Source organism: Erinaceus europaeus, chromosome 15, assembly GCF_950295315.1.
Source record: "Erinaceus europaeus chromosome 15, mEriEur2.1, whole genome shotgun sequence".
NCBI classification, from domain to species: Eukaryota; Metazoa; Chordata; class Mammalia; order Eulipotyphla; family Erinaceidae; genus Erinaceus; species Erinaceus europaeus.
Window position 1 is genome coordinate 49,683,081 of NC_080176.1, and position 20,736 is coordinate 49,703,816.

The window sequence follows — 20,736 nt, forward strand, 5'->3', positions numbered from 1 at the left end:
TTCACTCTATTAAATGTCAGGTTATTCTACTTTAAGCCAAGTTCTAAAAGAATCTACATACTTTTAAAGAATAAAATAAAGGACTGACTACAGTTCACTGTCGTACCACTTGCCAAATTCCTAAAATGGTTACTGTGTACAGAGATGCAAGAGTCAAAAGATCATACTTTGTGTGGTCTGATTGTTTACAAAAACAATTAAAATAAGAAGAGTGCAGTCTGGATTTTATCTCTTTATTTCCTATGTTCTCCCTCTGAAATGAAGATGGAATATAACAAAATGTCTCAAAGGAGGGCATAAGGCCTTTTCCAAAGCCAATTTCATCATGAAAAAAGAACAGAGTTGTTTTGTTTTGTTTTTTACCAGAGCACTGCACAGCTCTGGTGGTGGTGGGATTGAACCTAGGACTTCTGAGGCTCAGGGATGAGAGTCTGCTTGCATAACCATTATGCTATCTACCTTCACCCAAGAACAGAGATTTTTTAATCTGAAACACATGAATATGAGTTTGAATCCCTGAAAACATAAGCAAGGTCTGGAGAATATAAGCATAAATAACAATTTTGAGAGAAAAGCTTGTAGATTTCATCTCAGATGCCAGAGTCTGTGGCCCAAGTAACTAACAGATGACTTAAAAACAAAACAATGAAATTCTGAAAAAGAATATCTATTTACATAGTAAATATTTAACCACCCCAAGGAATATGCTTGTAGAATTAAACTTTTTACAAGGCACATCTGTTAACTTTGTGTATCTTCACAGTATGGTCTTCACCACAACTTGCGAAGTGTAGCCACTCAGCATCTTCTGCTTCATCATGTTCAGCTTTTTCACTAATGTGCTTCCAACATAATTTTCTGATAGCAAGGGCATGACTTTGGCTAAAAAAAAAAGAGAGAGAGAGAGAGAGAAACCATGAATGAATACAATTACAAAATATCTTACTGAGCACTCACTTATTGACTAGTACAAATATTATTAACAGAAATGGAAATCAAAAACCGAAAAAAATCACAACTCTCTTGATATCATCACTATTACATAAGCAGTTTTGTTTTATTTTTTTAAAGTCTTTATTATCTTTATTTATTGGATAGACAGCCAGAAATTGAGAGGGAAGGGGGAGATAAAGAGGGAGAGAGATAGCGAGACATCTGCTTCACCACTTACAAAGCTTTCCCCTTACCCTTTGGGGTCTGGGTGGCTTGAACTCAGGTCCTTATGCTTTGTGACATGTGTGCTCAACCAGGTATGCCACCACCCAGCCCCAGCAATTTTATTTTAACCCTGAAAAGATCTTAACCAATTTACTTAAAACTGTTAAATTAAGTATCTTACTGCCCAAGGACACTACCCAAAAGGATAGGAACTGGGGAACGGTTCTATGTCAAGTATTGTTTTATATATATATATAATTTATTCCCTTTTGTTGGCTTTTTTTTTTTAATTGTTGTAGTTACTGGTGTCATTTGTTTTTGGATAGGATAGAGAGAAATGTAGAGGAGGGGAAGACAGAGAGGGGATAAAAAGATAAGACACCTGCAGATCTGCTTCACTGCTTGTGAAGCAACTCCCTTGCAGGTGGGGAGCTCAAACTGGGATTCTTAATGCCAGTAGTTGCTCTTTGCACCACCTGCGCTTAAGCCACTGTGCTACTGCCCAACTTTCCAAATATTGTTTTAATGATCTCTAGAACTCATAAAATGGCTGTTAAAATTAGTCTTTTCAGGGGGTAGGGCAGTAGTGCAGCGGATTAAGTGCACGTGGCGCAAAGCGCAAGGACCAGCATGAGGATGCTGGTTCGAGCCCCCGGCTCCCCACCTGCAGGGGAGTCGCTTCACAAGTGATGAAGCAGGTCTGCAGGCGTCTATCTTTCTCTCCTCCTCTGTCTTCCCCTCCTCTCTCTCTGTCCTATCCAACAACAATGACATCAATGGCAACGATAATAATAACCACAACAACAATGATAAAAACAACCAGTGTAACAAAAGTGAAAAAATGGCCTCCAGGAGCAGTAGATTCGTGGGCACCAAGCCCCAGGAATAACTCTGGAGGCAAAAACAAACAAACAAAAAAAGTCTTTTCAGCTAGCATTATGAAATGTTTTTCCTTTCCTTTTTTTTTTTTTTTTTTTTTTGGTCTCCAGGGTTATCGTTGGGGTTCAGTACCTGCACGGTGAATCCACTGCTCCTGTGGACATTTTTCAATTTATTATTATTATTATTTTGGACAGGGCAGAGAGAAATTGAGAGAAGAGAGGAAGACAGAGCAGAGAGGGGGAGAGAAAGACATCTGCAGACCTGCTTCACCGCTTGTGAAGTGACCCTCCAGGTGGGGAGGCCAGGGCTCTAATCAGGGATCCTTGTGTGGGTCCTAGAGCTTCGTACTATGTGTACTTAACCCAGTTCATCATGGCCCAGTCCTCATATTTTTAACTACAGTCCTGGGGCTTCTGCCTTTATCATCTTTCACTGGAATTAGAAGGAAAACCTGTGGCCAGAAGCCACACAGTGATCACCTAATGGTAGAGAGTTGGCTTAGCAAGCTGGAGCTCCAAAAGGTCAACAAGCATGGAAGTCAAGGAGTAAAGAGTGAGGGATGCCTGCATCCACCCGAGAGCCCTCCAGACTTTCAGGGTGTCTTGGCTGGCTCCCCTGCTTGACAGGGTCTTCTGAGGATACAGCTGCTTCTTGGGAGGGGCCCTATGGCAAAGCTGTTGCTGGTCACCAGAGCCACACTCCAAAGGGACTGCAGGAAGAAGGTCCAACAGCTGTACTTATGCACCAGTGCCTTGTTCATCCCTAACTCAAAGTTTAAATGCAGCTTCAAGATCAAGCACTCTGTGGTCCTGAGCAGCATGTGGGTGTCTGCCTGGCATAGGCGCTGCTATGCGAGCTGCTTGATACAGTACCAGCTTCGCAGAAAGTTCAGCACAGCTGGACTCTCCAGGCCAAACTGAAAGCATCCTATCTTTTGCGATGTATAGCTCTGTGTGGTCTTAATAATATTTACCTATGGCCAGGCTCAGAGCCTGATCAATAACAAAAATAATGACAAAGCCTGCACTGCACTCTATAAGATTGATCATAATGGAACAAGCAATATCAGTAATACAGAATTTTCCAGGAGGCTCCAATAGGAAAAATTGTTTTCCCCTTTGTCTACACCACTTCCTTTAGTATTCCCTTTAAAATATAAAGATTGGTGGTTCCCACAGTGGAGGGGCCACCTTACATAGCATAATTAATAAATGGAAAGTTATGGTACCCGCCTAGATATAATGGGTCTTTTAATCTACCACCTACCACTATGCTTCCACTTCCTTATACAGGAATAGTACACGAGAACCTAGGTCACATAGTGAGTGTACACAGAAGATGGATTCCAGCTAGACAGCTTAACTTTATGGAGAGGCTGGCCAGGTCAGCACCACCTTGGTTCCTTCTCAATAAGGGACAAAACAAAACTCCTTGATCAAACAATGGAACAGATTTTATGAAAAATGGGCTGTTCAATTTGTTTAAGGCCCCAAGAAACATAAAAAGCTTGAACTTTCTATGAACCTCGGTTTCTGATGCATAGGGACAGGAAGATGGCATAAACATACATAATAGGTAGAGTACTAATCTTAATCAATAGGACATCTGCCTAGCACACAGGTACAGGAATAATAGAAGCATAGAAACTGTGATGTGATCTCTAGGGAGAAAAATACCCCCGGAATCTAAATATCCCACATAGCGGGAAATGTTCCCTACCTGTACTGTTCTTACTTGGTGATTTTTGTATTAATAATCAAAGCCTTGGTGATTTTGGTATTAGTGACCAAAGCCTTAGTAATTTTTGTTTTAATAATATATACCTTGGTGATTTTTGTTTTAATGATCAAAGCCTTATGAGACTATAAAATAAAGTTCTGGGAGTCGGGCAGTAGCGCAGCGGGTTAAGCGCACATGGCACAAAGCGCAAGGGCCAGTGTAAGGATCCCGGTTCGAGCCCCGGGTTCCCCACCTGCAGGAGGTCACTTCGCAAGCGGTGAAGCAGGTCTGCAGGTGTCTACCATTCTCTCCTCTCTGTCTTCACCATCTCTCTCCATTTCTCTCTGTCCTATCCAACAACAACAACAGCTATGACAACAGTAACAACTACATCAAGCACAACAAGGGCAACAAAATGGGAAAAATAACCTCCAGGAGCAGTGGATTCATAGTGCAGGCACCGAGCCTCAGCAATAACCCTGGAGGCCAAAAAAAAAAAAAAAAAAAAGTTCTGCCTGAGCACGGCAGAGGTGCCTCTCTCCTGCTCTTGAAGCAGTTGACATATCCCTCATCTCAATCTCGCCGGCGCCCCTCATTTTCAGGGACCCTAATAACTGCTGGGGCTGACCGCTGGCATCTGCCTGCCTGGAGAGGACAGAAGGGCCACCAGCAGAGACAGGAGGTCATTGATTCTAGGCTGGCCCAGCACCAACCTCATGGCTACTTTCTCATCTGTTTAGAAAAAGCCATAGTAGCATTCCTGTCTGGAGAGCTACATTTCTCTAAGGACAAGGACCAGCCTGAAACTACTATCTAGGGCACCCACCCTCTACAGAGGGAGGATGGAACACATGAGTTCTTCCATCTGGAGCAGATGTCTGAGGAGATCCCAGGTCAGCTGGTCCCAAAGTCCAGGCAGCTGAGAAGGACCCAACAGGAGAGAGGAATCCTTACTGGTGGACCTGGACATCATTCCAGGGTGTCACCAGGAACTCCCAGCCACAATCATGAAACCTTCTCCATCCTGTATCAGAGAGAAGCCATCTGGTAGCATTCCCTGTGCATGCAGGTGCACGAGGTGGTTCCCCAGGCCTGACTAAGCCAGCCCTAGATGCCTCTGAGTACATCCCCCCCCCCCACCAATCCATGAGGCTCCCAAAGGGCAGTGGCATCCACAGTGCACCACAGGACAACAACTCTGCCCTGCGCCAGCCTGGTTATAACATTCTCATGGGAGTGACATGCCACATGACATGTGATTATGCATGTCAGCTGTCTGTGATTGCTATGAAAAAATGAGACCACAGAAGCACTGATGGGCATCTTTGCTGGAGAACAAGCCACCTGGATCCATTCCACTCTATATTACCAAGTGCTCCCCTCATGGGGGAACCAAGATGGCATCAGTGCTACCAGGAGGACATCTTCTCCAGCCTGTGCACAAGGAAGATATCTGCCAGTGCTCCCCCACATGCATATGGCCCTCAAGGTGCCCAGAGCATTGGCCCTGCTGGACTTCCATGTCTCAGAAGGGACTGAGTCCCTGCTAATCTGTAGGGACAGGGCCACCCCAAGCATGTCCCTGTACAGTTTTAACAAACATAGATCCATTTTACATGAGAGGTGCAAGTGATAGATATCATGAAGTATTTGCACATCCTTAAAAACAAAGTCATCTTGAAGTCTTCTTGTATATCCCCCAAATAGTTCAACCCTTAAATGTATATTTTTATATTATATTATATTGTAGTTGCAAAATAAATATTCTTTATCTCTAAAAAAAAAAAAAAAGAGTCGGGCAGTAAAGCAGTGGCTTAAGTGCATGTGACGCAAAGTGCAAGGACCACGGAAGGGTCACAGTTCGAGCCCCCAGCTCCCCACCTGCAGGGGAGTGGCTTCACAAGCGGTGAAGCAGGTCTGCAGGTGTCTTTCTCTCCCCCTCTCTGGCTTCCCCTCCTCTCTCCATTTCTCTCTGTCCTATCCAACAACAATGACATCAATAAGAACAACAATAAAACAACAAGAGCAACAAAAGGGTAAATAAATAAATAAATATTTTTTTAAAAGATGTCTACCTCTGGCAAGATGTTTAAAATAAACATCTCATCCACTCCCATGGCAGATCTGGAGGGCTAGCAAACATAAACAAATCTCTCTCATTTTCTTATATAATATTTTTTTCTTTTCTTTTTTTGCTTTCCCCCCTTTTGTTGCCCTTGTTTTTTATTGTTGTTGTAGTTATTATTATCGTTGTTGATGTCATCGTTGTTGGATAGGACAGACAGAAATGGAGAGGGGGAGACAGAGAGGGGGAGAGAAAGGTATACACCTGCAGACCTGCTTCACCGCCTGTGAAGCAACTCCCCTGCAGGTGGAGAGCTAGGGGCTCAAGCCGGGATCTCGAACCGAGATCCTTATGCTGGTCCTTTAGCTTGGTGCCACGTGTGCTTAAACCGCTGTGCTACTGCCCAGCCCCCCCCCCCCAATTTATTTATTTTACCAGGGCACTGCTCAGCTCTGGTTTATGGTGGTATGGAGCGTAGAAACTGGGACTTTGGGAGCCTTAGGGATGAGTGTTTGCCTAACAATTATGCTATCTACCACCACTTGATGAACAAATCTCTATGGAAATATAATACCCTCTATAAATCTAAACTGCAACTAAGCCCCCGTACCAAGGAACAAGAAAGTGGGGGAAAAAAACAAAAAAAACCTTGGGATTTTCACAGTGAACAATGACAACAATACCAGAGTACACAGTAATACCATCAGGTTTTGAGAGTTTCTAGCACAACACAGTCTTAGGATAAAAAAAAAAAAATGCAGGAATAAAATATAGCCGTGAAGAAGTGCAATGAATGCATTTCTAAATCAACACACCAGAATCTATGGCAGCAAATGACTGTGAGCCCACTTCAGTGGCCACTCTGGGTGTTCCATTCAGCCTGTACTTCAAAGCTTCCTGAAATAAATCTAAGGAAATGTTTCCATATTATGCGGCCATCATTCTAGGGAGTAGTCTAAGTGAAAACTCATCTTCTGGCTGCTTAAAATAAGCCAACAAGAGTCCTGGGGAGATGAGCTTTATAAGTTAAATGAATGTTGAACTTAAATGCCTGGCCATAACACCACTGGAGGAAGTTTCAGTGGTTTCTTTCACTCTCTTGCCTCTGTCTTTATCAAAAAAGAAAGGCTTTGTATGTTAACTCTCTTTTCAGCCACCAGGTTCCAGAGGCCAGCAGGATTCCGACCAGACTTCCCTGAACTGACGACCCCACCAATGTGCCTGGAGCTCTGCTTCCCCAGAGACCCACCTTATTAGGGAAAGAGAGAGGCAGACTGGGAGTATGGATCGACCAGTCAACGCCCACGTTCAGCGGGGAAGCAATTACAGAAGCCAGACCTTCTACCTTCTGCAACCCACAACGACCCTGGGTCCATGCTCCCAGAGGGATAGAGAATGGGAAAGCTATCAGGGGAGGGGGTGGGATATGGAGATTGGGTGGTGGGAATTATGTGGAGTTGTACCCCTCCTACCCTATGGTTTTGTCAATGTCTCCTTTATTTATTTATTTATTTTTTAATATTTATTTTATTTATTTATTCCCTTTTGTTGCCCTTGTTGTTTTATTGTTGTAGTTATTATTGTTGTTGTCGTTGTTGGATAGGACAGAGAGAAATGGAGAGAGGAGGGGAAGACAGAGAGGAGGGGAGAAAGATAGACACCTGCAGACCTGCTTCACCGCCTGTGAAGCGACTCCCCTGCAGGTGGGGAGCCGGGGTTCGAACCGGGATCCTTATGCCGGTCCTTGTGCTTTGCGCCACCTGCGCTTAACCCGCTGCACTACAGCCCGACTCCCTAATGTCTCCTTTCTTAAATAAATAATTAAATAATAATAATAATAAAAGAAAGGAATTACCAAATGGTTTCACTCATATGTAAACTACAGATGACTAAAACGAATTTGGAGGATAAAATGGCAAGGGTACGTGTAGATAGCATAATGGTTATGCAAAGAGACTCTCATGCCTGAGGCTCAAAGATCCAGGTTCAATATCCCGAACCACCATAAACCAGAGCTGATCAGTGCTCTGGCCAAAAAAAAAAAAAAAAAAAAAAGGCAACAGAGGGGTTGGTCACACACCTGGCTGATGCACAAAGGACCCAGTTTCAAGCCTCCAGACCACCTGTAGGGGGGAAAACTTTGCAAGTGGTGAAGCAGTGCTGCAGGTTGTCCCTGTGTTTATCTCCCCCTCTCCTCTTAATTTCTGCTGGTCTATCTATATCAAGTGGAGGGTGTAGTGACTTACCTTGATGATTTACTACATAACCCTGAAATCTTATGATTTTGTAAAACTCTGTTAAATCACTAAGAAAGGATTTTTAAAAAGGAAGCTGACACAGTGCTGCTAGTGATCTTTTTCAAATATGGCCATTTTTATTTTTTAATTTTTTATGGTCTTTATTTATCAATTGGATAGAAGCAGTAAGAACTTGAGAGGAATATGGGGGTAGAGAGGGAGAAACACCTGCAGCCCCGTTTCACCACTCGCAAAGCTTTCCACCTGCAGATGGGGACTGGGGGGCTTGAACTCGGGTCCTTGCACATTGTAACATGTGCCCTCAACCAGGTGGACCACCACCCTGCCCAAAATACAGTTATTTTTAAAGAATAAAACTGATAAAAATAAAATGGTCCACACGGTCTACTGGGTGAGGGCAGGAACAGGTTGTAGATGGCAGGTGCAGAGAGTCAGCTCAGGTGACATAGCCACTAAAGTTCACGAAGTGCTTACCCTGCTTCAGAAAGCCTGTGATAGGATTTTGAGGTAATTCAATAGTTTTGCTCCATTATAGAATCAAACTGAATGTTCAAACATGCAATGCAACCTCGAAATTTAATCTACAATGTATCAAAAATCACCGTATTTTGAACCAAAATCAGTTAAGAATTTGCTGGAGTCAAATTTTAAAGTCCATAATTAAGAAAGTTTTCTTCATCTCAAATGTGTTATCTGCAGTAACAGTGTTAGGCAAACAAGCACCTGGTGAAGCAAACTTTTAAAAGTGAAGCAAGTGGTCCAGTGGATAAAGTCCTGGACTCTTCACAGGGCTGGGTAATGGCGCACCTGTTTGAGTGCACATGGTGCAGTTCGAAAGGACCCAGGTTCAAGCCCCCATTTCCTACCTGCAGGGGACAAAGCTTCAGGAGTGGTGAAGCAGGGCTACAGTTGTCTCTCTGTCTTTCTCCCTCTCTATCTCCTCCTTCCTCTCAAATTCTGGCTATCTCTATCAAATAAAGATAACAAAATAAATAAATAAAACACATTGGACTCTCATGTATGAAGTCCTGAGTTTGATCCCTGGCAGCACATGTACCAGCAGAGTGATGTCTGCTTTTTTCTCTCTCCTCCTATCTTTCTCATAGTCAATAAATAAACAGGACACAGAGGTACCAGCTGGTAAATACTTGGTGAGATTTTTTTTTAGCCCAATGCAAACAAACGTATCATAAAAGTTGTCACAAAAGGTCCCATGATTTTTTTATTAGGCTTTTCTTTTCTTTTTAAATTTATTTATTTATTCCCATTTGTTGCCTTTGTTGTTTTATTGTTGTAATAATTATTATTGTTGTTATTGATGCTATTGTTGTTGGATAGGACAGAGAGAAATGGATAGAGGGGGAGAGAAAGACACCTGCAGACATGCTTCACCGCTTCTGAAGTGACTCCACTGAAGGTGGGGAGCCGGGGTCTCAAACTGAGATCTTTATGCCAGTCCTTGCGCTTTGTGCCACCTGCACTTAACCCCTTGTGCTAACGCCTGACTCCCGGTCCCATGATTTCTATCTAATCAGATGGAATAAAAAGTAGAAAAATACCTTTGACTTGTTTGTATACAGTGGATCCAGTCATTTACTTCGGGAACTTGATCAGTCTTTTTCCAGGTATATAAACAAATCTTTCCTCGTTCTAGTCCTACTGCAACAATGTACCTAATTTTAGGAGAGGGAAGACAATGATTATTTCTGGGTGAATTTCTGCTCTCTCCTTTGCTACTCTAAGGGAGGTCTCCCAAGCAGTCCTAACTGTGCCTGACTTTCAAGGTCTGTCTGGAAAAGCCAGCCCAGCACACAAGGACACATGTCCCTTCACCCCTGAGGGTGTAGAGCTCTAGCTCTGTCCACTTCCAGTAACGCCCACATGGCAGTGTTTCCCTGACTGGCTGGGAGAATTCCTGTTCCACTGCAGACACCTGTCCCTGAGAAAGAACCACACACCTGAGTTGTAATTTTTTTCCCCATTAAGCTTATTTTAAATTTATTTTTAAAATAACAAAAACTGCTGATAATCTGAGTGATGAAACAGAAATCACATTTCCCAATCTGTCTGTCTCTTACCAATAGAGTATCAGCAGTTTCTAAGAATTTAAAAATTCTTACGAGGAACACAAACATCATGAAAAAAATATCAGAACTTGAAAGCTCTGATGAGTCAGGAATAAAAAATGTAAAATGGTTACATATTGAGACATGAGGTGATCTTAAAAAGAACACAACAATAACACACACACACTGACCGCTGGGAGAGGCTGAGCACTGAGCAGACACTGACAGCTGTCACAGATCCACCCACATCCAGAACAGAGGAGCAGGGGCCAATGCTGTGCTCAATGGAGTCATCATTGAAGTCGCAGTCACCCCAGACGACCACCTAGTAAATAGATCAAACTCTGTAAAGCTTTCTTTTTTTTATATTTATTTATTCCCTTTTGTTGCCCTTGTTGCTTTATTGTTGTGGTTATTGTTGTTGTTGGATAGGAAAGAGAGAAATGGAGAGAGGAGGGGAAGACAGAGAGTGGGAGAGAAAGACAGGCACCTGCAGACCTGCTTCACCGCTTCTGAAGCGACTCCCCTGCAGGTGAGGAGCTGGGGATCGAATTGGGATTCTTAGGTCGGTCCTTGTGCTTTGAGCCACCTGCACTTAACCCACTGCGCTACCGCCGACTCCCAAAGTTTTCTTTCAAGAAACTAATTCCAATCCAATCAGAGTCTACTGGCCATGTCTGCCACCATTCTGAGAAACTACCAATAAGAACTAGGGGAGCAATGAAGCCCCAGGCTCTTCCTCTTCAATACCTATCCATCAGGAAGACAGTCTTGATGAGAGATAGCATAATGGTTATGCAAAAGATTTAAATGCCTGAGGCTCCAAGGTCCCAAATTCAATCTCTGAACCCCCTTAAGCCAGAGCTAAGTGCTCTAGTTAATAAAGATGAGGGGACAGGGAGTAGTTAGCATAAAGGTTATTCAAAGAGGCTGTTTTGCCTGAAGCTCCAAAGTCCCAGGTTCACCCCACCACCACAAACCAGAGCTGAGCAATGCTCAAGTATAAATAAATAAAGAAAAGGAAAGTGAAGCAGGCAACAGTTGCAAAACACTGAATTAAAAGCCAAATTTCAAACAGAAGGCTCTACTCAAGCAAGCAGAAGTCTGTTTCTCAGAATGTGCAGACTGGGCTGGGGAGACAGCATAATGGTTATGCAAAAGACTTTCATGGCTGAGATTCCAAAATCCTAGGTTCAATCCCCAGCCCCACCATAAACCAGAGCTGAGCAGTGCTCTGGTAGCTCTCTGTGTTTATCTTTTTCTCTGTATCCCTTTCATTAAAAATAAGTAAATAAAATATCTTTAAAAAGAGAGAGAGAATGTACAGTGAGTGAAGTCTGTTTCAGCCCCAGACATCTGCTATGGAGCCTATTTATGGACATAACAGAAGTGGCTCAAACAATAGTAACCGGGTAAGCAAACAAATGTCAGAAATGAAGAGGCAAGTGAACAGAGGTGAAGACCTGAGAGAAAGAGTCCCAGAGGCTGCCCTTTCAGTGTTTCACTGGCTGGCGTGTCTGACATGCTCAAGCTAGCCTTCTACTTCTGCACTTTGTTCCATGACTACAACTGGAGATGGCAGGAAGGAAGAACAAAGGATATGCTCAACTGCCTCACTGCATCTGGTCTGTAGAAATTACAGGGGGGAAAAAAAAAAAAGAAGAGAAATTACAGGGGGAGAAAAAAAAGGAATTTTAAATAACATTGGGGGGGGGGGACTGGCTCACCTGGTTGAATGTATACATTACAGAGCACAAAGGGGTTCAAGTCCTCTGTCTCCACCTGCCGGGAGGAAGCTTCATGAGTGAAGCAGTGCGGTGTGTGTGTCTGACTCTTATTTCCCCCTTTCCCTCTCAATTTCCCTGTCTTTTTTTTTTAATTTATTATCTTTATTTATTGGATAGAGATAAAAATCGAGAAGGAAATGGGTGGTATAGAGAGTCAGACACCAGAAGCACTGCTTCACCACTTGCAAAGCTTTCCTCCTACAGGTGGGGACTGAGGGCTTGAACCCAGGTCCTTGCACATTGTAACATGTGTGCTCAACCCGGTGTGCCACCACCCAGCCCCTCCCCTCTGTCTTGATGCAAAATAAATAAAAAGCATTTTTTAAAAATATGTCAGAAGAGAGAGACAGAAGGGGAGGGGATGAGAACATTAACAGGAAATTTCAGAAGCCTGATGAAAACTTCCCAGAGAAAAATGTCAAGGTTAAGAACCCAATATTAGGGGCTGGGGAGATAGCATAATGGTTATGTAAAAGACTTTCATGCCTAAGATTCTGAGATCCCAGGTTCAATCCCCAGCACCACTTCAAGTCAGAGCTGAGAAGTGCTCTGGTACCTATATGTATCTATCTGTAACTGTCTCAGTAAAATATAAATATTTAGAAGGGAGTCGCGCAGCAGGTTAAGCACACATGTCGAAAAGCACAGGACCGGCGAAAGGATCAAGCCCCTGGTTCCCCACTTGCAGGGGAGTTGTTTCACAAGCGGTGAAGCAGACCTGCAGGTGTCTATCTTTCTCTCCCCCTGTCTTCCCCTCCTCTCTCCATTTCTCTCTGTCCTCTCCAACAACGAATGACAGCAACAATAATAATAACCACAACAAGGATACAACAACAAGGGCAACAAAAGGGGTAAAAATGGTCTCCAGGAGCAGTGGATTCATGGTGCAGGCACTGAGCCCCAGCAATAACCCTGGAGGCAAAAAAAAAAAAATACACACACACACATATATTTAGAAGGGAAAAAAACAATGTTAGTTCACTAACTTGTTTTGATTTTTTTTTTCCAGAACTTGGCTCGGACATATACATAGCTTCCACCAATGAATGAAAAGGCATAACTATTCAACACAGGGGGGGAAAGTTTAAATTTATAAACATGTTTAAAAAAATTTGTTTCCCCTTTACACTACCAATTTCTTAAGTCTTATTCTTTTTTCATTTACTCGTTTTATTCCACTGGGCAACTAATGAAGTTCATGTATCTGACAGATCCCGTTCATAGTTGTCATGAGATGTATTTATAGAATTAACAAGAAAATATTTTTGTGTGTTTATGCGTATGAAAAACACAAAAAGGGATAATATATAAATTCATTTTTAAAGTTGTATCAGAAGGTAAAATTATAGGTTTTTTTAATGTAAACATATCTGGTAAATTTATTTTATGTTTAAAAAAAAAATTACCTTTCTGTCCCGACTTCCAGTGAAGAAATACTTGCTATCAGGACTCCAATCACAAGACCAAATTATTCTACTGTGCACAGCAGTCACTTTGTTGGTGAATGCAAAGAGAATAAAAATTGGGTCTGAAAAACAATGAACAAGCTACTTAACAAAACATAGGAAGTAGGTTCTGCCTATTAGAAAGCTCATTTTGAAAGTCACCTACATCAAATGATTTAGTAGCCAACTGATAAGTCTGCTGACTTTTGCAAAAGACTAAGACTGGGCTGTCACATACCAGAGGACTGTGAGCAAGATGCTATCAAGTATCAAAGTAACGTGAGTAGAATGATTAAGATAACGGATCCTCTAGTTTCATGATTTACTTGTTTCTTCAAAATCTTTTTTCTTTTTTTTTTTTTCAACAGCCACCAGGGTTATTTATCACTGGGGTTCAGTGTCTGCATGATGAATCTACCACTTCTAGTGACCATTTTTCGGTTTTTGTTTGTTTGTACTTATTTTTTTTTCTGTGATAGAACAGATAGAAATTGAGAAGGGAGTGGAAGATACAGAGGGAGAGAATGGCAGGGGAAATCGTATAATGGTTATGCCAGGTTCTCAGGTCCCAGGTTCAATCTCCCTACACCACCATAAACCAGAGCTGAGCTCTGGTTTAAAAACAAAAAGGGGAGTTGGGCGGTGGCGCAGTGGGTTAAGCGCACGTGGCGCAAAGCGCAAGGACTGGCGTAAGGATACCGGTTCGAGCCCCCAGCTCCCCCACCTGCAGGGGAGGCCCTTCACAGGCAGTGAAGCAGGTCTACAGGTGTCTATCTTTCTCTCCCCCTCTCTGTCTTCCCCTCTTCTCTCCATTTCTCTCTGTCCTATCCAACAACGATGACATCGGGAACAATAGGGAGTGAGGCAGTAGCATAGTGGGTTAGGCCCAGGTGGTGCCAAGCACAAGGACCAGCATAAGGATCCCAGTTCGAGTCCCAGCTCCCCACCTGCAGGGGAGTCACTTCACAGGCAGAGAAGCAGGTCTGTAAGTGTCTATCTTCCTCTCCCCCTCTGTTTTCCCCTCCTCTCTTCATCCTATCCAACAACAACAACATCAATAATAACGACAATAATAACTACAACAATAAAACATGGGCAACAAAAGAGAATATTTTTAAAAAAAAGAACAACAATAATAACAACAACAATAAAACAACAAGGGTAACAAAAGGGGAAATAAATAAATACATATAAAAAAAGGGGAAGATGGGTGGTAGTGCAGCGGGTTAAGCGCATGTGGCACAAAAGTGCAAGGACTGGCGTAAGGATCCTAGTTCAAGCCCCCGGCTCCCCACCAGCAGGGGGGTCGCTTCACAAGCAGTGAAGCAGGTCTGCAGGTGTCTATCTTTCTCTCACCCTCTCTGTCTTCCCTTCCTCTCTCCATTTCTCTCTGTCCTATCTAACAATAACGGCATTAATAACAAAGCAATAATAACTACAACAATAAAAAACAAGGGCAACAAAAGGGAAAATAAATAAAAATTTTTAAAAAAAGGAAAGGGGGTTGAAGGTAAAGAAAGACACCTGCAGACCCACTTCACTACTCATGAAGCTTCCTCCCTATAGGGACGGAATAGGGCTTGAACCCAGGTAATGAGTATGCCACCACCTGGCCTCCAAATCCCTGTCTTATTAGTCACATGATCATTAGGAGGTCAATCCAAAAGTCACTGCATTTAAATCATATAAGGTCAAAACGTGTTTAATTATCACAGAAGAGTAAAAGTTTTCACAATCACAAAACTTTGTGCTTTACTGTTACCATTTCAGCTTCTCTTAGCCCACGGTATGGATTAAATGAATATAATAATCATCCCAATCAGAAGTTGTCTTACCTAACTCAGGTGAGTTTGTGTCCTGTCTTTTCCATAGTGACCAGGTTCGATCTCTGGAAACAGCCAGTAAGAACTTGTCATTAGGAGAGAAGGCCATCTGTGTGACAGTCAAACTGTGAAAAACTAAACTCTGGACTTGTTTCCAAGATGAAGTGTTCCAAAGAATGATAGCTGCATGCTCTTTCTTAGCTGCCTGTAGGGCAGAGATAAAATTGTTAAAAAAAAATAATAATAAGTAAACCAAAGTGAATATATTTTTCAAAATAATATATCATGTCTATAGGCATATTTATGTGTCTTTATGAATATAAAAAAGATCTATACATATTTGCATAGGCAGATATTATCACTGGGAGAAAAACACAAGTATGGCTGGGGAGATAGCATAATGGTTATGCAGAAGCCTTTCAAGCCTGAGGCTCTGAGGTACCAGGTTCAATCCCCAGCACCACCATAAGCAAGAACTGAACAGCGTTCTAGTCTCAAAAAAAAAGAAAGAGAAAGAAAGAAAGATAATGGTAGGACCAGGGAGACAGCATAATGGTTATACAAATGGCTTTCATGTCCAAAGCTTTGAAATCTCAGGTTCAAACCCCTTTCCACCATAAACAACAGCTGAGCAGTGCTATGGTCTCACATCCTCTGTTTCTCTATCATTAAAACAAATTACAGGGAGTTGGGCGGTAGTGCAGCGGGTTAAGCGCACATGGCGTGAAGCTCAAGGACCGACGTAAGGATCCTGTTCGAGCCACCTGCAAGGGAGTTGCTTCACAGGTGGTGAAGCAGGTCTGCAGGTGTCTATCTTGCTCTCCCCCTCTGTCTTCCCCTCCTCTCTCCATTTCTTTCTGTCGTAACAGTGACATCAATGATGGCAACAATGATAACTACAACAACAATAAAAACGAGGGCAACAAAAGCGAAAATGAATAAAATTTTTTTTAAGTTAAAAAAATTATATATTGCCTCCAGGGGTATCGCTGGGGTTCAGTGCCTGCACTATGAATCCACTGCTCCTGGAGGCCATTTTTTTCATTTTGTTGCCCTTGTTATTATTGTTGGATAGGGCAGAGAGAAACTGAAAGAGATGGGGAAGAGAGGGGAAGAGAAAGATAGACACCTGCAGACCTGCTTCATCACTTGTTAAGCGACCCCCCTGCAGGTGGGGAGCTGGGGGCTGGAACTGGGATCCTTAAGCCGGTCCCTTATGCTTCACACCATGTGCAATTGACCTGCTGTGCTACTACCTGGGCCCCATAATAAAATCTTTTTAAAATATATAATGGAAAAAAAAAAGTGGGGTAGTGGTGGTGGTATACCTGGTTAAGTCCACATTAACATCCACAAGGACTCTGGAAGGAGCCCCCACTCTCCACCTACAGGAAGGAAGCTTACAAGTGGTGAAGCAGGCCTGCAGGTCTGTCTCTATCTTACCATAGCAGTGTTCAGTTATGGCTTACAGTGGTGTGAACGGACTGAACCTGGGAGCCTCAGACATGAGAGTCTGTTTGCATAACCATTATGCTATCTCCCTCACCTCATGCTATCTGGATTCCATCTCACACCTGTGCATCAACAAAACAGAAAATGACAGGAGTTGGCATGGTTGTGGAGTAGAAGGGACTCTTCTGTACTGCAAGTGGGAATGCAAACTGGAACAGCCCATTTGGATGATGGTATGGAGAGTCCTTAAACAAATAAAAATGGAATTACCTTAATCCCCAGCAATAGCACTAGTAGGCATTTACCCAGAGGTAAATGCAAACACTTATCCAGAGGGAAATATGTACCCCTATATTCAGAGCTGCATTATTTACAATGGTCAAAGACTGGAACCAATCTAAATGTCATCAAAAGATAACTGGTTAAGAAAGTTATGAGAATACTACTCTGTGGTGTAAAAAAATAAAATAAATAAATAGTAAATAGTGTGTCCTTTGGGACAAAGTGGACAGAATTGGAGGTGAGTATGCTTAGTAAAATAGGTAAAGAAAGGAACAACATGGGAGTCAGGTGGTAGCGCAACAGTTTAGGTGTAGGCGCCACAAAGAGCAAGGACTGGCATAAGGATTCTGGTTCAAGCCCCTGGCTCCCCACCTACAGGGGAGTTGCTTCACAGGTGGTGAAGCAGGTCTGCAGGTGTCTATCTTTCTCTCCCCCTCTCTGTCTTCCCCTCCTCTCTCTACTTCTCTCTGTCCTATCCAACAACAATGACATCAATAACAACAACAATAAAAAGGGGCAACAAAAGGGAATAAATAAACAAATAAATTTAAAAAATAAAAGAAATGAAAGACAACTGGGAGTCGGGTGGCAGCGCAGCGGGTTAAGCACAAGTGGCGCAAAGCACAAGGACCAGTGAAAGGATCCCGGTTCGAGCCCCTGGCTCCCCACCTGCAGGGGAGTCGCTTCACAGGCGGTAGTGAAGCAGGTCTGCAGGTGTCTCTCTTTCTCTCCCCCTTCTGCCTTCCCCTCCTCTCTCCATTTCTCTCTGTCGTATCTAACAATGACAACATCAATAACAACAACAATAACTATAACAACAATGAAAAACAAGGGCAACAAAAGGGAAAATAAAAAAATAAAAATAAAAAAAGAAATGAAAGACAACTACCAAATGGGTTCATACCTATGTGGAATCTAGAGAACTAGAATATATCATTCTGAAACAAAATAATGCAAAACAGAAACAAACTGTCTTTAGGACTTTACAAGAACTATGATGTGTTCAGTGGGGAAGCAATTAAGAGAAGCCAGACTTTCCACCTTCTGCACCCCATAATGACCCAACTCCCAGAGGCATAAAGAATAGGATCCAACTCCCAGAGGCATAAAGAATAGGAAAACTATCAGGGGAGGGGATGGGATACGGAGTTCTGGTGGTGGGAACTGTGTGGAGTTGTATCCACCTTATCCTATGGTTTTTGTCAGTGTTTCCTTTTTATAAACAAGAATTAAAAACAAACAAAAAAAAGAAGTATGGTGGTGGCTATGGCATAGAACTATACCTTGTGACTCTTCAGTCTTGTAACTTATTATTAATGACAAAATATAAAAATTTAAAAGATATTATAAATGGTTTTGAAATTGAGGTGATCCATATATATATCTTTATTTGATAAAGATAGCCAGTGAACCAGTAGAAGAAAAAAGTAACATTCAAGTTACATTCCCTACCTTACAAGCTGAAGCAAGCAGAGTCTTTGAATTGTTACAAGTAACACAAAACATTTCATAACCATGTCCATATCTAAAATTTAAAAAAGAGAAAATGAATGGTTCCTATATTAGTAAAAGTATCTATCCTCATGCTGCACAAATTAAAAATGTTCAAGGAGTAATGTCAAATCTCTAGCTAACAGAGTACTTTTAAGAAACATTACATTTTTGTCTAGGGAAGCATTTGGGGGAAATACAGAGAGTGAATGGGTGGATGGGGGTGGGAGATGTTAGCTTCCCTGATATAGCTCATACGAAAATCAAATTGATAATATAATTTATTTATTTTACCCCAAACCAGGTAGTACAATAAACAAAATGGGATGATTCTGATGGGGAGCCATTGAAAAATCTTGGGCTGGGGAAATAGCATAAATTATGCAAAAGACTTTCATGACAGGGGCTCTTAAATGCCAGGTTCAATCCCCCCACCACTATAAGTCAGAGCTGAGCAGAGCTCTGGTTAAAAAAAAAAAAAAAAAAGGAAGCTGCTTTCAACCTGGGAATCTCGGCCAGAGTACCTCAGCATGTATCTTAGAACCCCGCCTCCTCAGATCCCTGCCCTGCTAGGGAAAGAGAGAGACAGGCTGGGAGTATGGATCGACCTGCCAATGCCCATGTTCAACGGAGAAGCAGTTACAGAAGGCAGACCTTCCACCTTCTGCAACCCACAATGATCCTGGGTCCATATTCCCAGAGGGATAAAGAATAGGGAAGTTATCAAGGCAGGGGATTAGATATGGAGATGGGCATTGTGTGGAAATGTACCCCTTTTATCCAACTCTTGTCAATATTTCCATTTTATAAATTAAAAAAACAATAATAATTAAGAGAGAGAGAATATCAAGCTGGGGAGAAGAAGTACCCACAGAGCTATGACAAAATAAAACCAAAGAACTAGATATAGTTAACTTACAATTTTTGAACTTCAGGCCATAAAGTATTCTGTAGAAGATGATCCTCAGTGGGAGGTTCTACAACAAATTTATTGCACTACAATTATATTTTCTGTTTTAATGCAAATAAAAAAGTAAATTCTTCAGTACTAATTTAGGTTGAGGGGACAAACAACATCCCCTGTATACTAACGATGTAATTAAGCCATCCTTTCATCATTTCTTTTTTTAAGATTTTGTATGTATTTATTAGAAAGATAGGAGAGAGAAAAAGAGTCAGACATCATTTTGGTAATACATGCTGCCAGGGATCGAACTCAGGACCTCATACTTGAAAGTCTAATGACCAGAACTGGAGTTGGCATATTGCACCAAAGTAAAAGACTCTGGGGTGGGGGGTGGGGGAGAATACAGGTCCAAAAAGGATGACAAGAGGACCTAGTGGGGGTTGTATTGTTATATGGAAACCTAGGAAATGTTATGCATGTACAAACTATTGTATTTACTGCTGAATGTTAAATAAATAAGTAAACAAATAAATAAAGTCTAATGCTTTACACATTGTGCCACCTCCCGGACCACCTTTCATCATTTCTTACCAGTAAGTGTACAGGGTTGAAAGGCCATTTGGTGATACTCAAAACCAGTACTAGTTAACAGCTCCTCTTCATCAGAAGTTTGTGAAACTATATCTCCTAGTTTAAGAGAAACACACCAAATCATGGAAATCGTCACTAACTTTATGTCTGCTAAACATGTCACAATATTAAGGTCACCGACTAGTTAGAAAGCACTACAACTTCAAAGTAGTATAGTTCAAAGTTTTATCTATGTGATTCCAAAATAAAGCAAATCTCTATTATTTTAGTGCAGGTACATATACATATTATCATTTTTTCTTCTCCAGTGCTGGAAACTCATGTATCCATAATTCCTTAATTCATTCTCAGGTCAATTTTTTTCCTTTCTTAAAAAAAATTAAATATGTGGAGAGAGAGCGCTATAGGGGGATACACACCACAGCACTCACTATCCCACCATCCATGAAGCTTTGTGGGCACTACAGGATGTTCCCATGTGCCATGTGGTACCAGGGCTTGAGGCAAGACCTCATGCCTGGAAAGGTACAGAATCAACAGGTGACCTCTCTACCCTACTTTATATTTTCAAATTGCTCTGCCTGGAGCATTAGTCAATTCCCTGATGATTCCTTTCATTTTATTTATTTTTTTCTTTTGTTTTCTTGATTCCTTTCATTTTAACATTTTAAAACTGTGGAAGGGGGTCGGGCGGTGGCGCAGTGGGTTAAGCGCACATGGCGCAAAGCGCAGGGACCGGCGTAAGGATGCCGGTTCGAGCTCCCGGCTCCCCACCTGCAGGGGAGTCGCTTCACGGGCGGTGAAGCAGGT

The 20,736-nt window shown here is 42.1% G+C and overlaps 1 protein-coding gene across 1 annotated transcript in view; it reads right to left on the reverse strand.

Moving 5' to 3' along the window:
- Nucleotides 1-219: 219 nt before the first annotated feature.
- ELP2 (elongator acetyltransferase complex subunit 2) overlaps nt 220-20,736 on the reverse strand; it is a 59,779-nt gene continuing 39,262 nt past the window's right edge. The window contains exons 15-22 of the mRNA XM_007538548.3: nt 19,927-20,022; nt 19,348-19,405; nt 18,390-18,462; nt 15,216-15,408; nt 13,342-13,463; nt 10,340-10,473; nt 9,642-9,755; nt 220-882 (exon numbers count right to left, since the gene is read on the reverse strand). Of these exons, the coding sequence (XP_007538610.1) occupies nt 726-882; nt 9,642-9,755; nt 10,340-10,473; nt 13,342-13,463; nt 15,216-15,408; nt 18,390-18,462; nt 19,348-19,405; nt 19,927-20,022 (947 nt within the window). The 3' untranslated portion in view covers nt 220-725. The remainder of the gene's footprint in view (nt 883-9,641; nt 9,756-10,339; nt 10,474-13,341; nt 13,464-15,215; nt 15,409-18,389; nt 18,463-19,347; nt 19,406-19,926; nt 20,023-20,736) is intronic.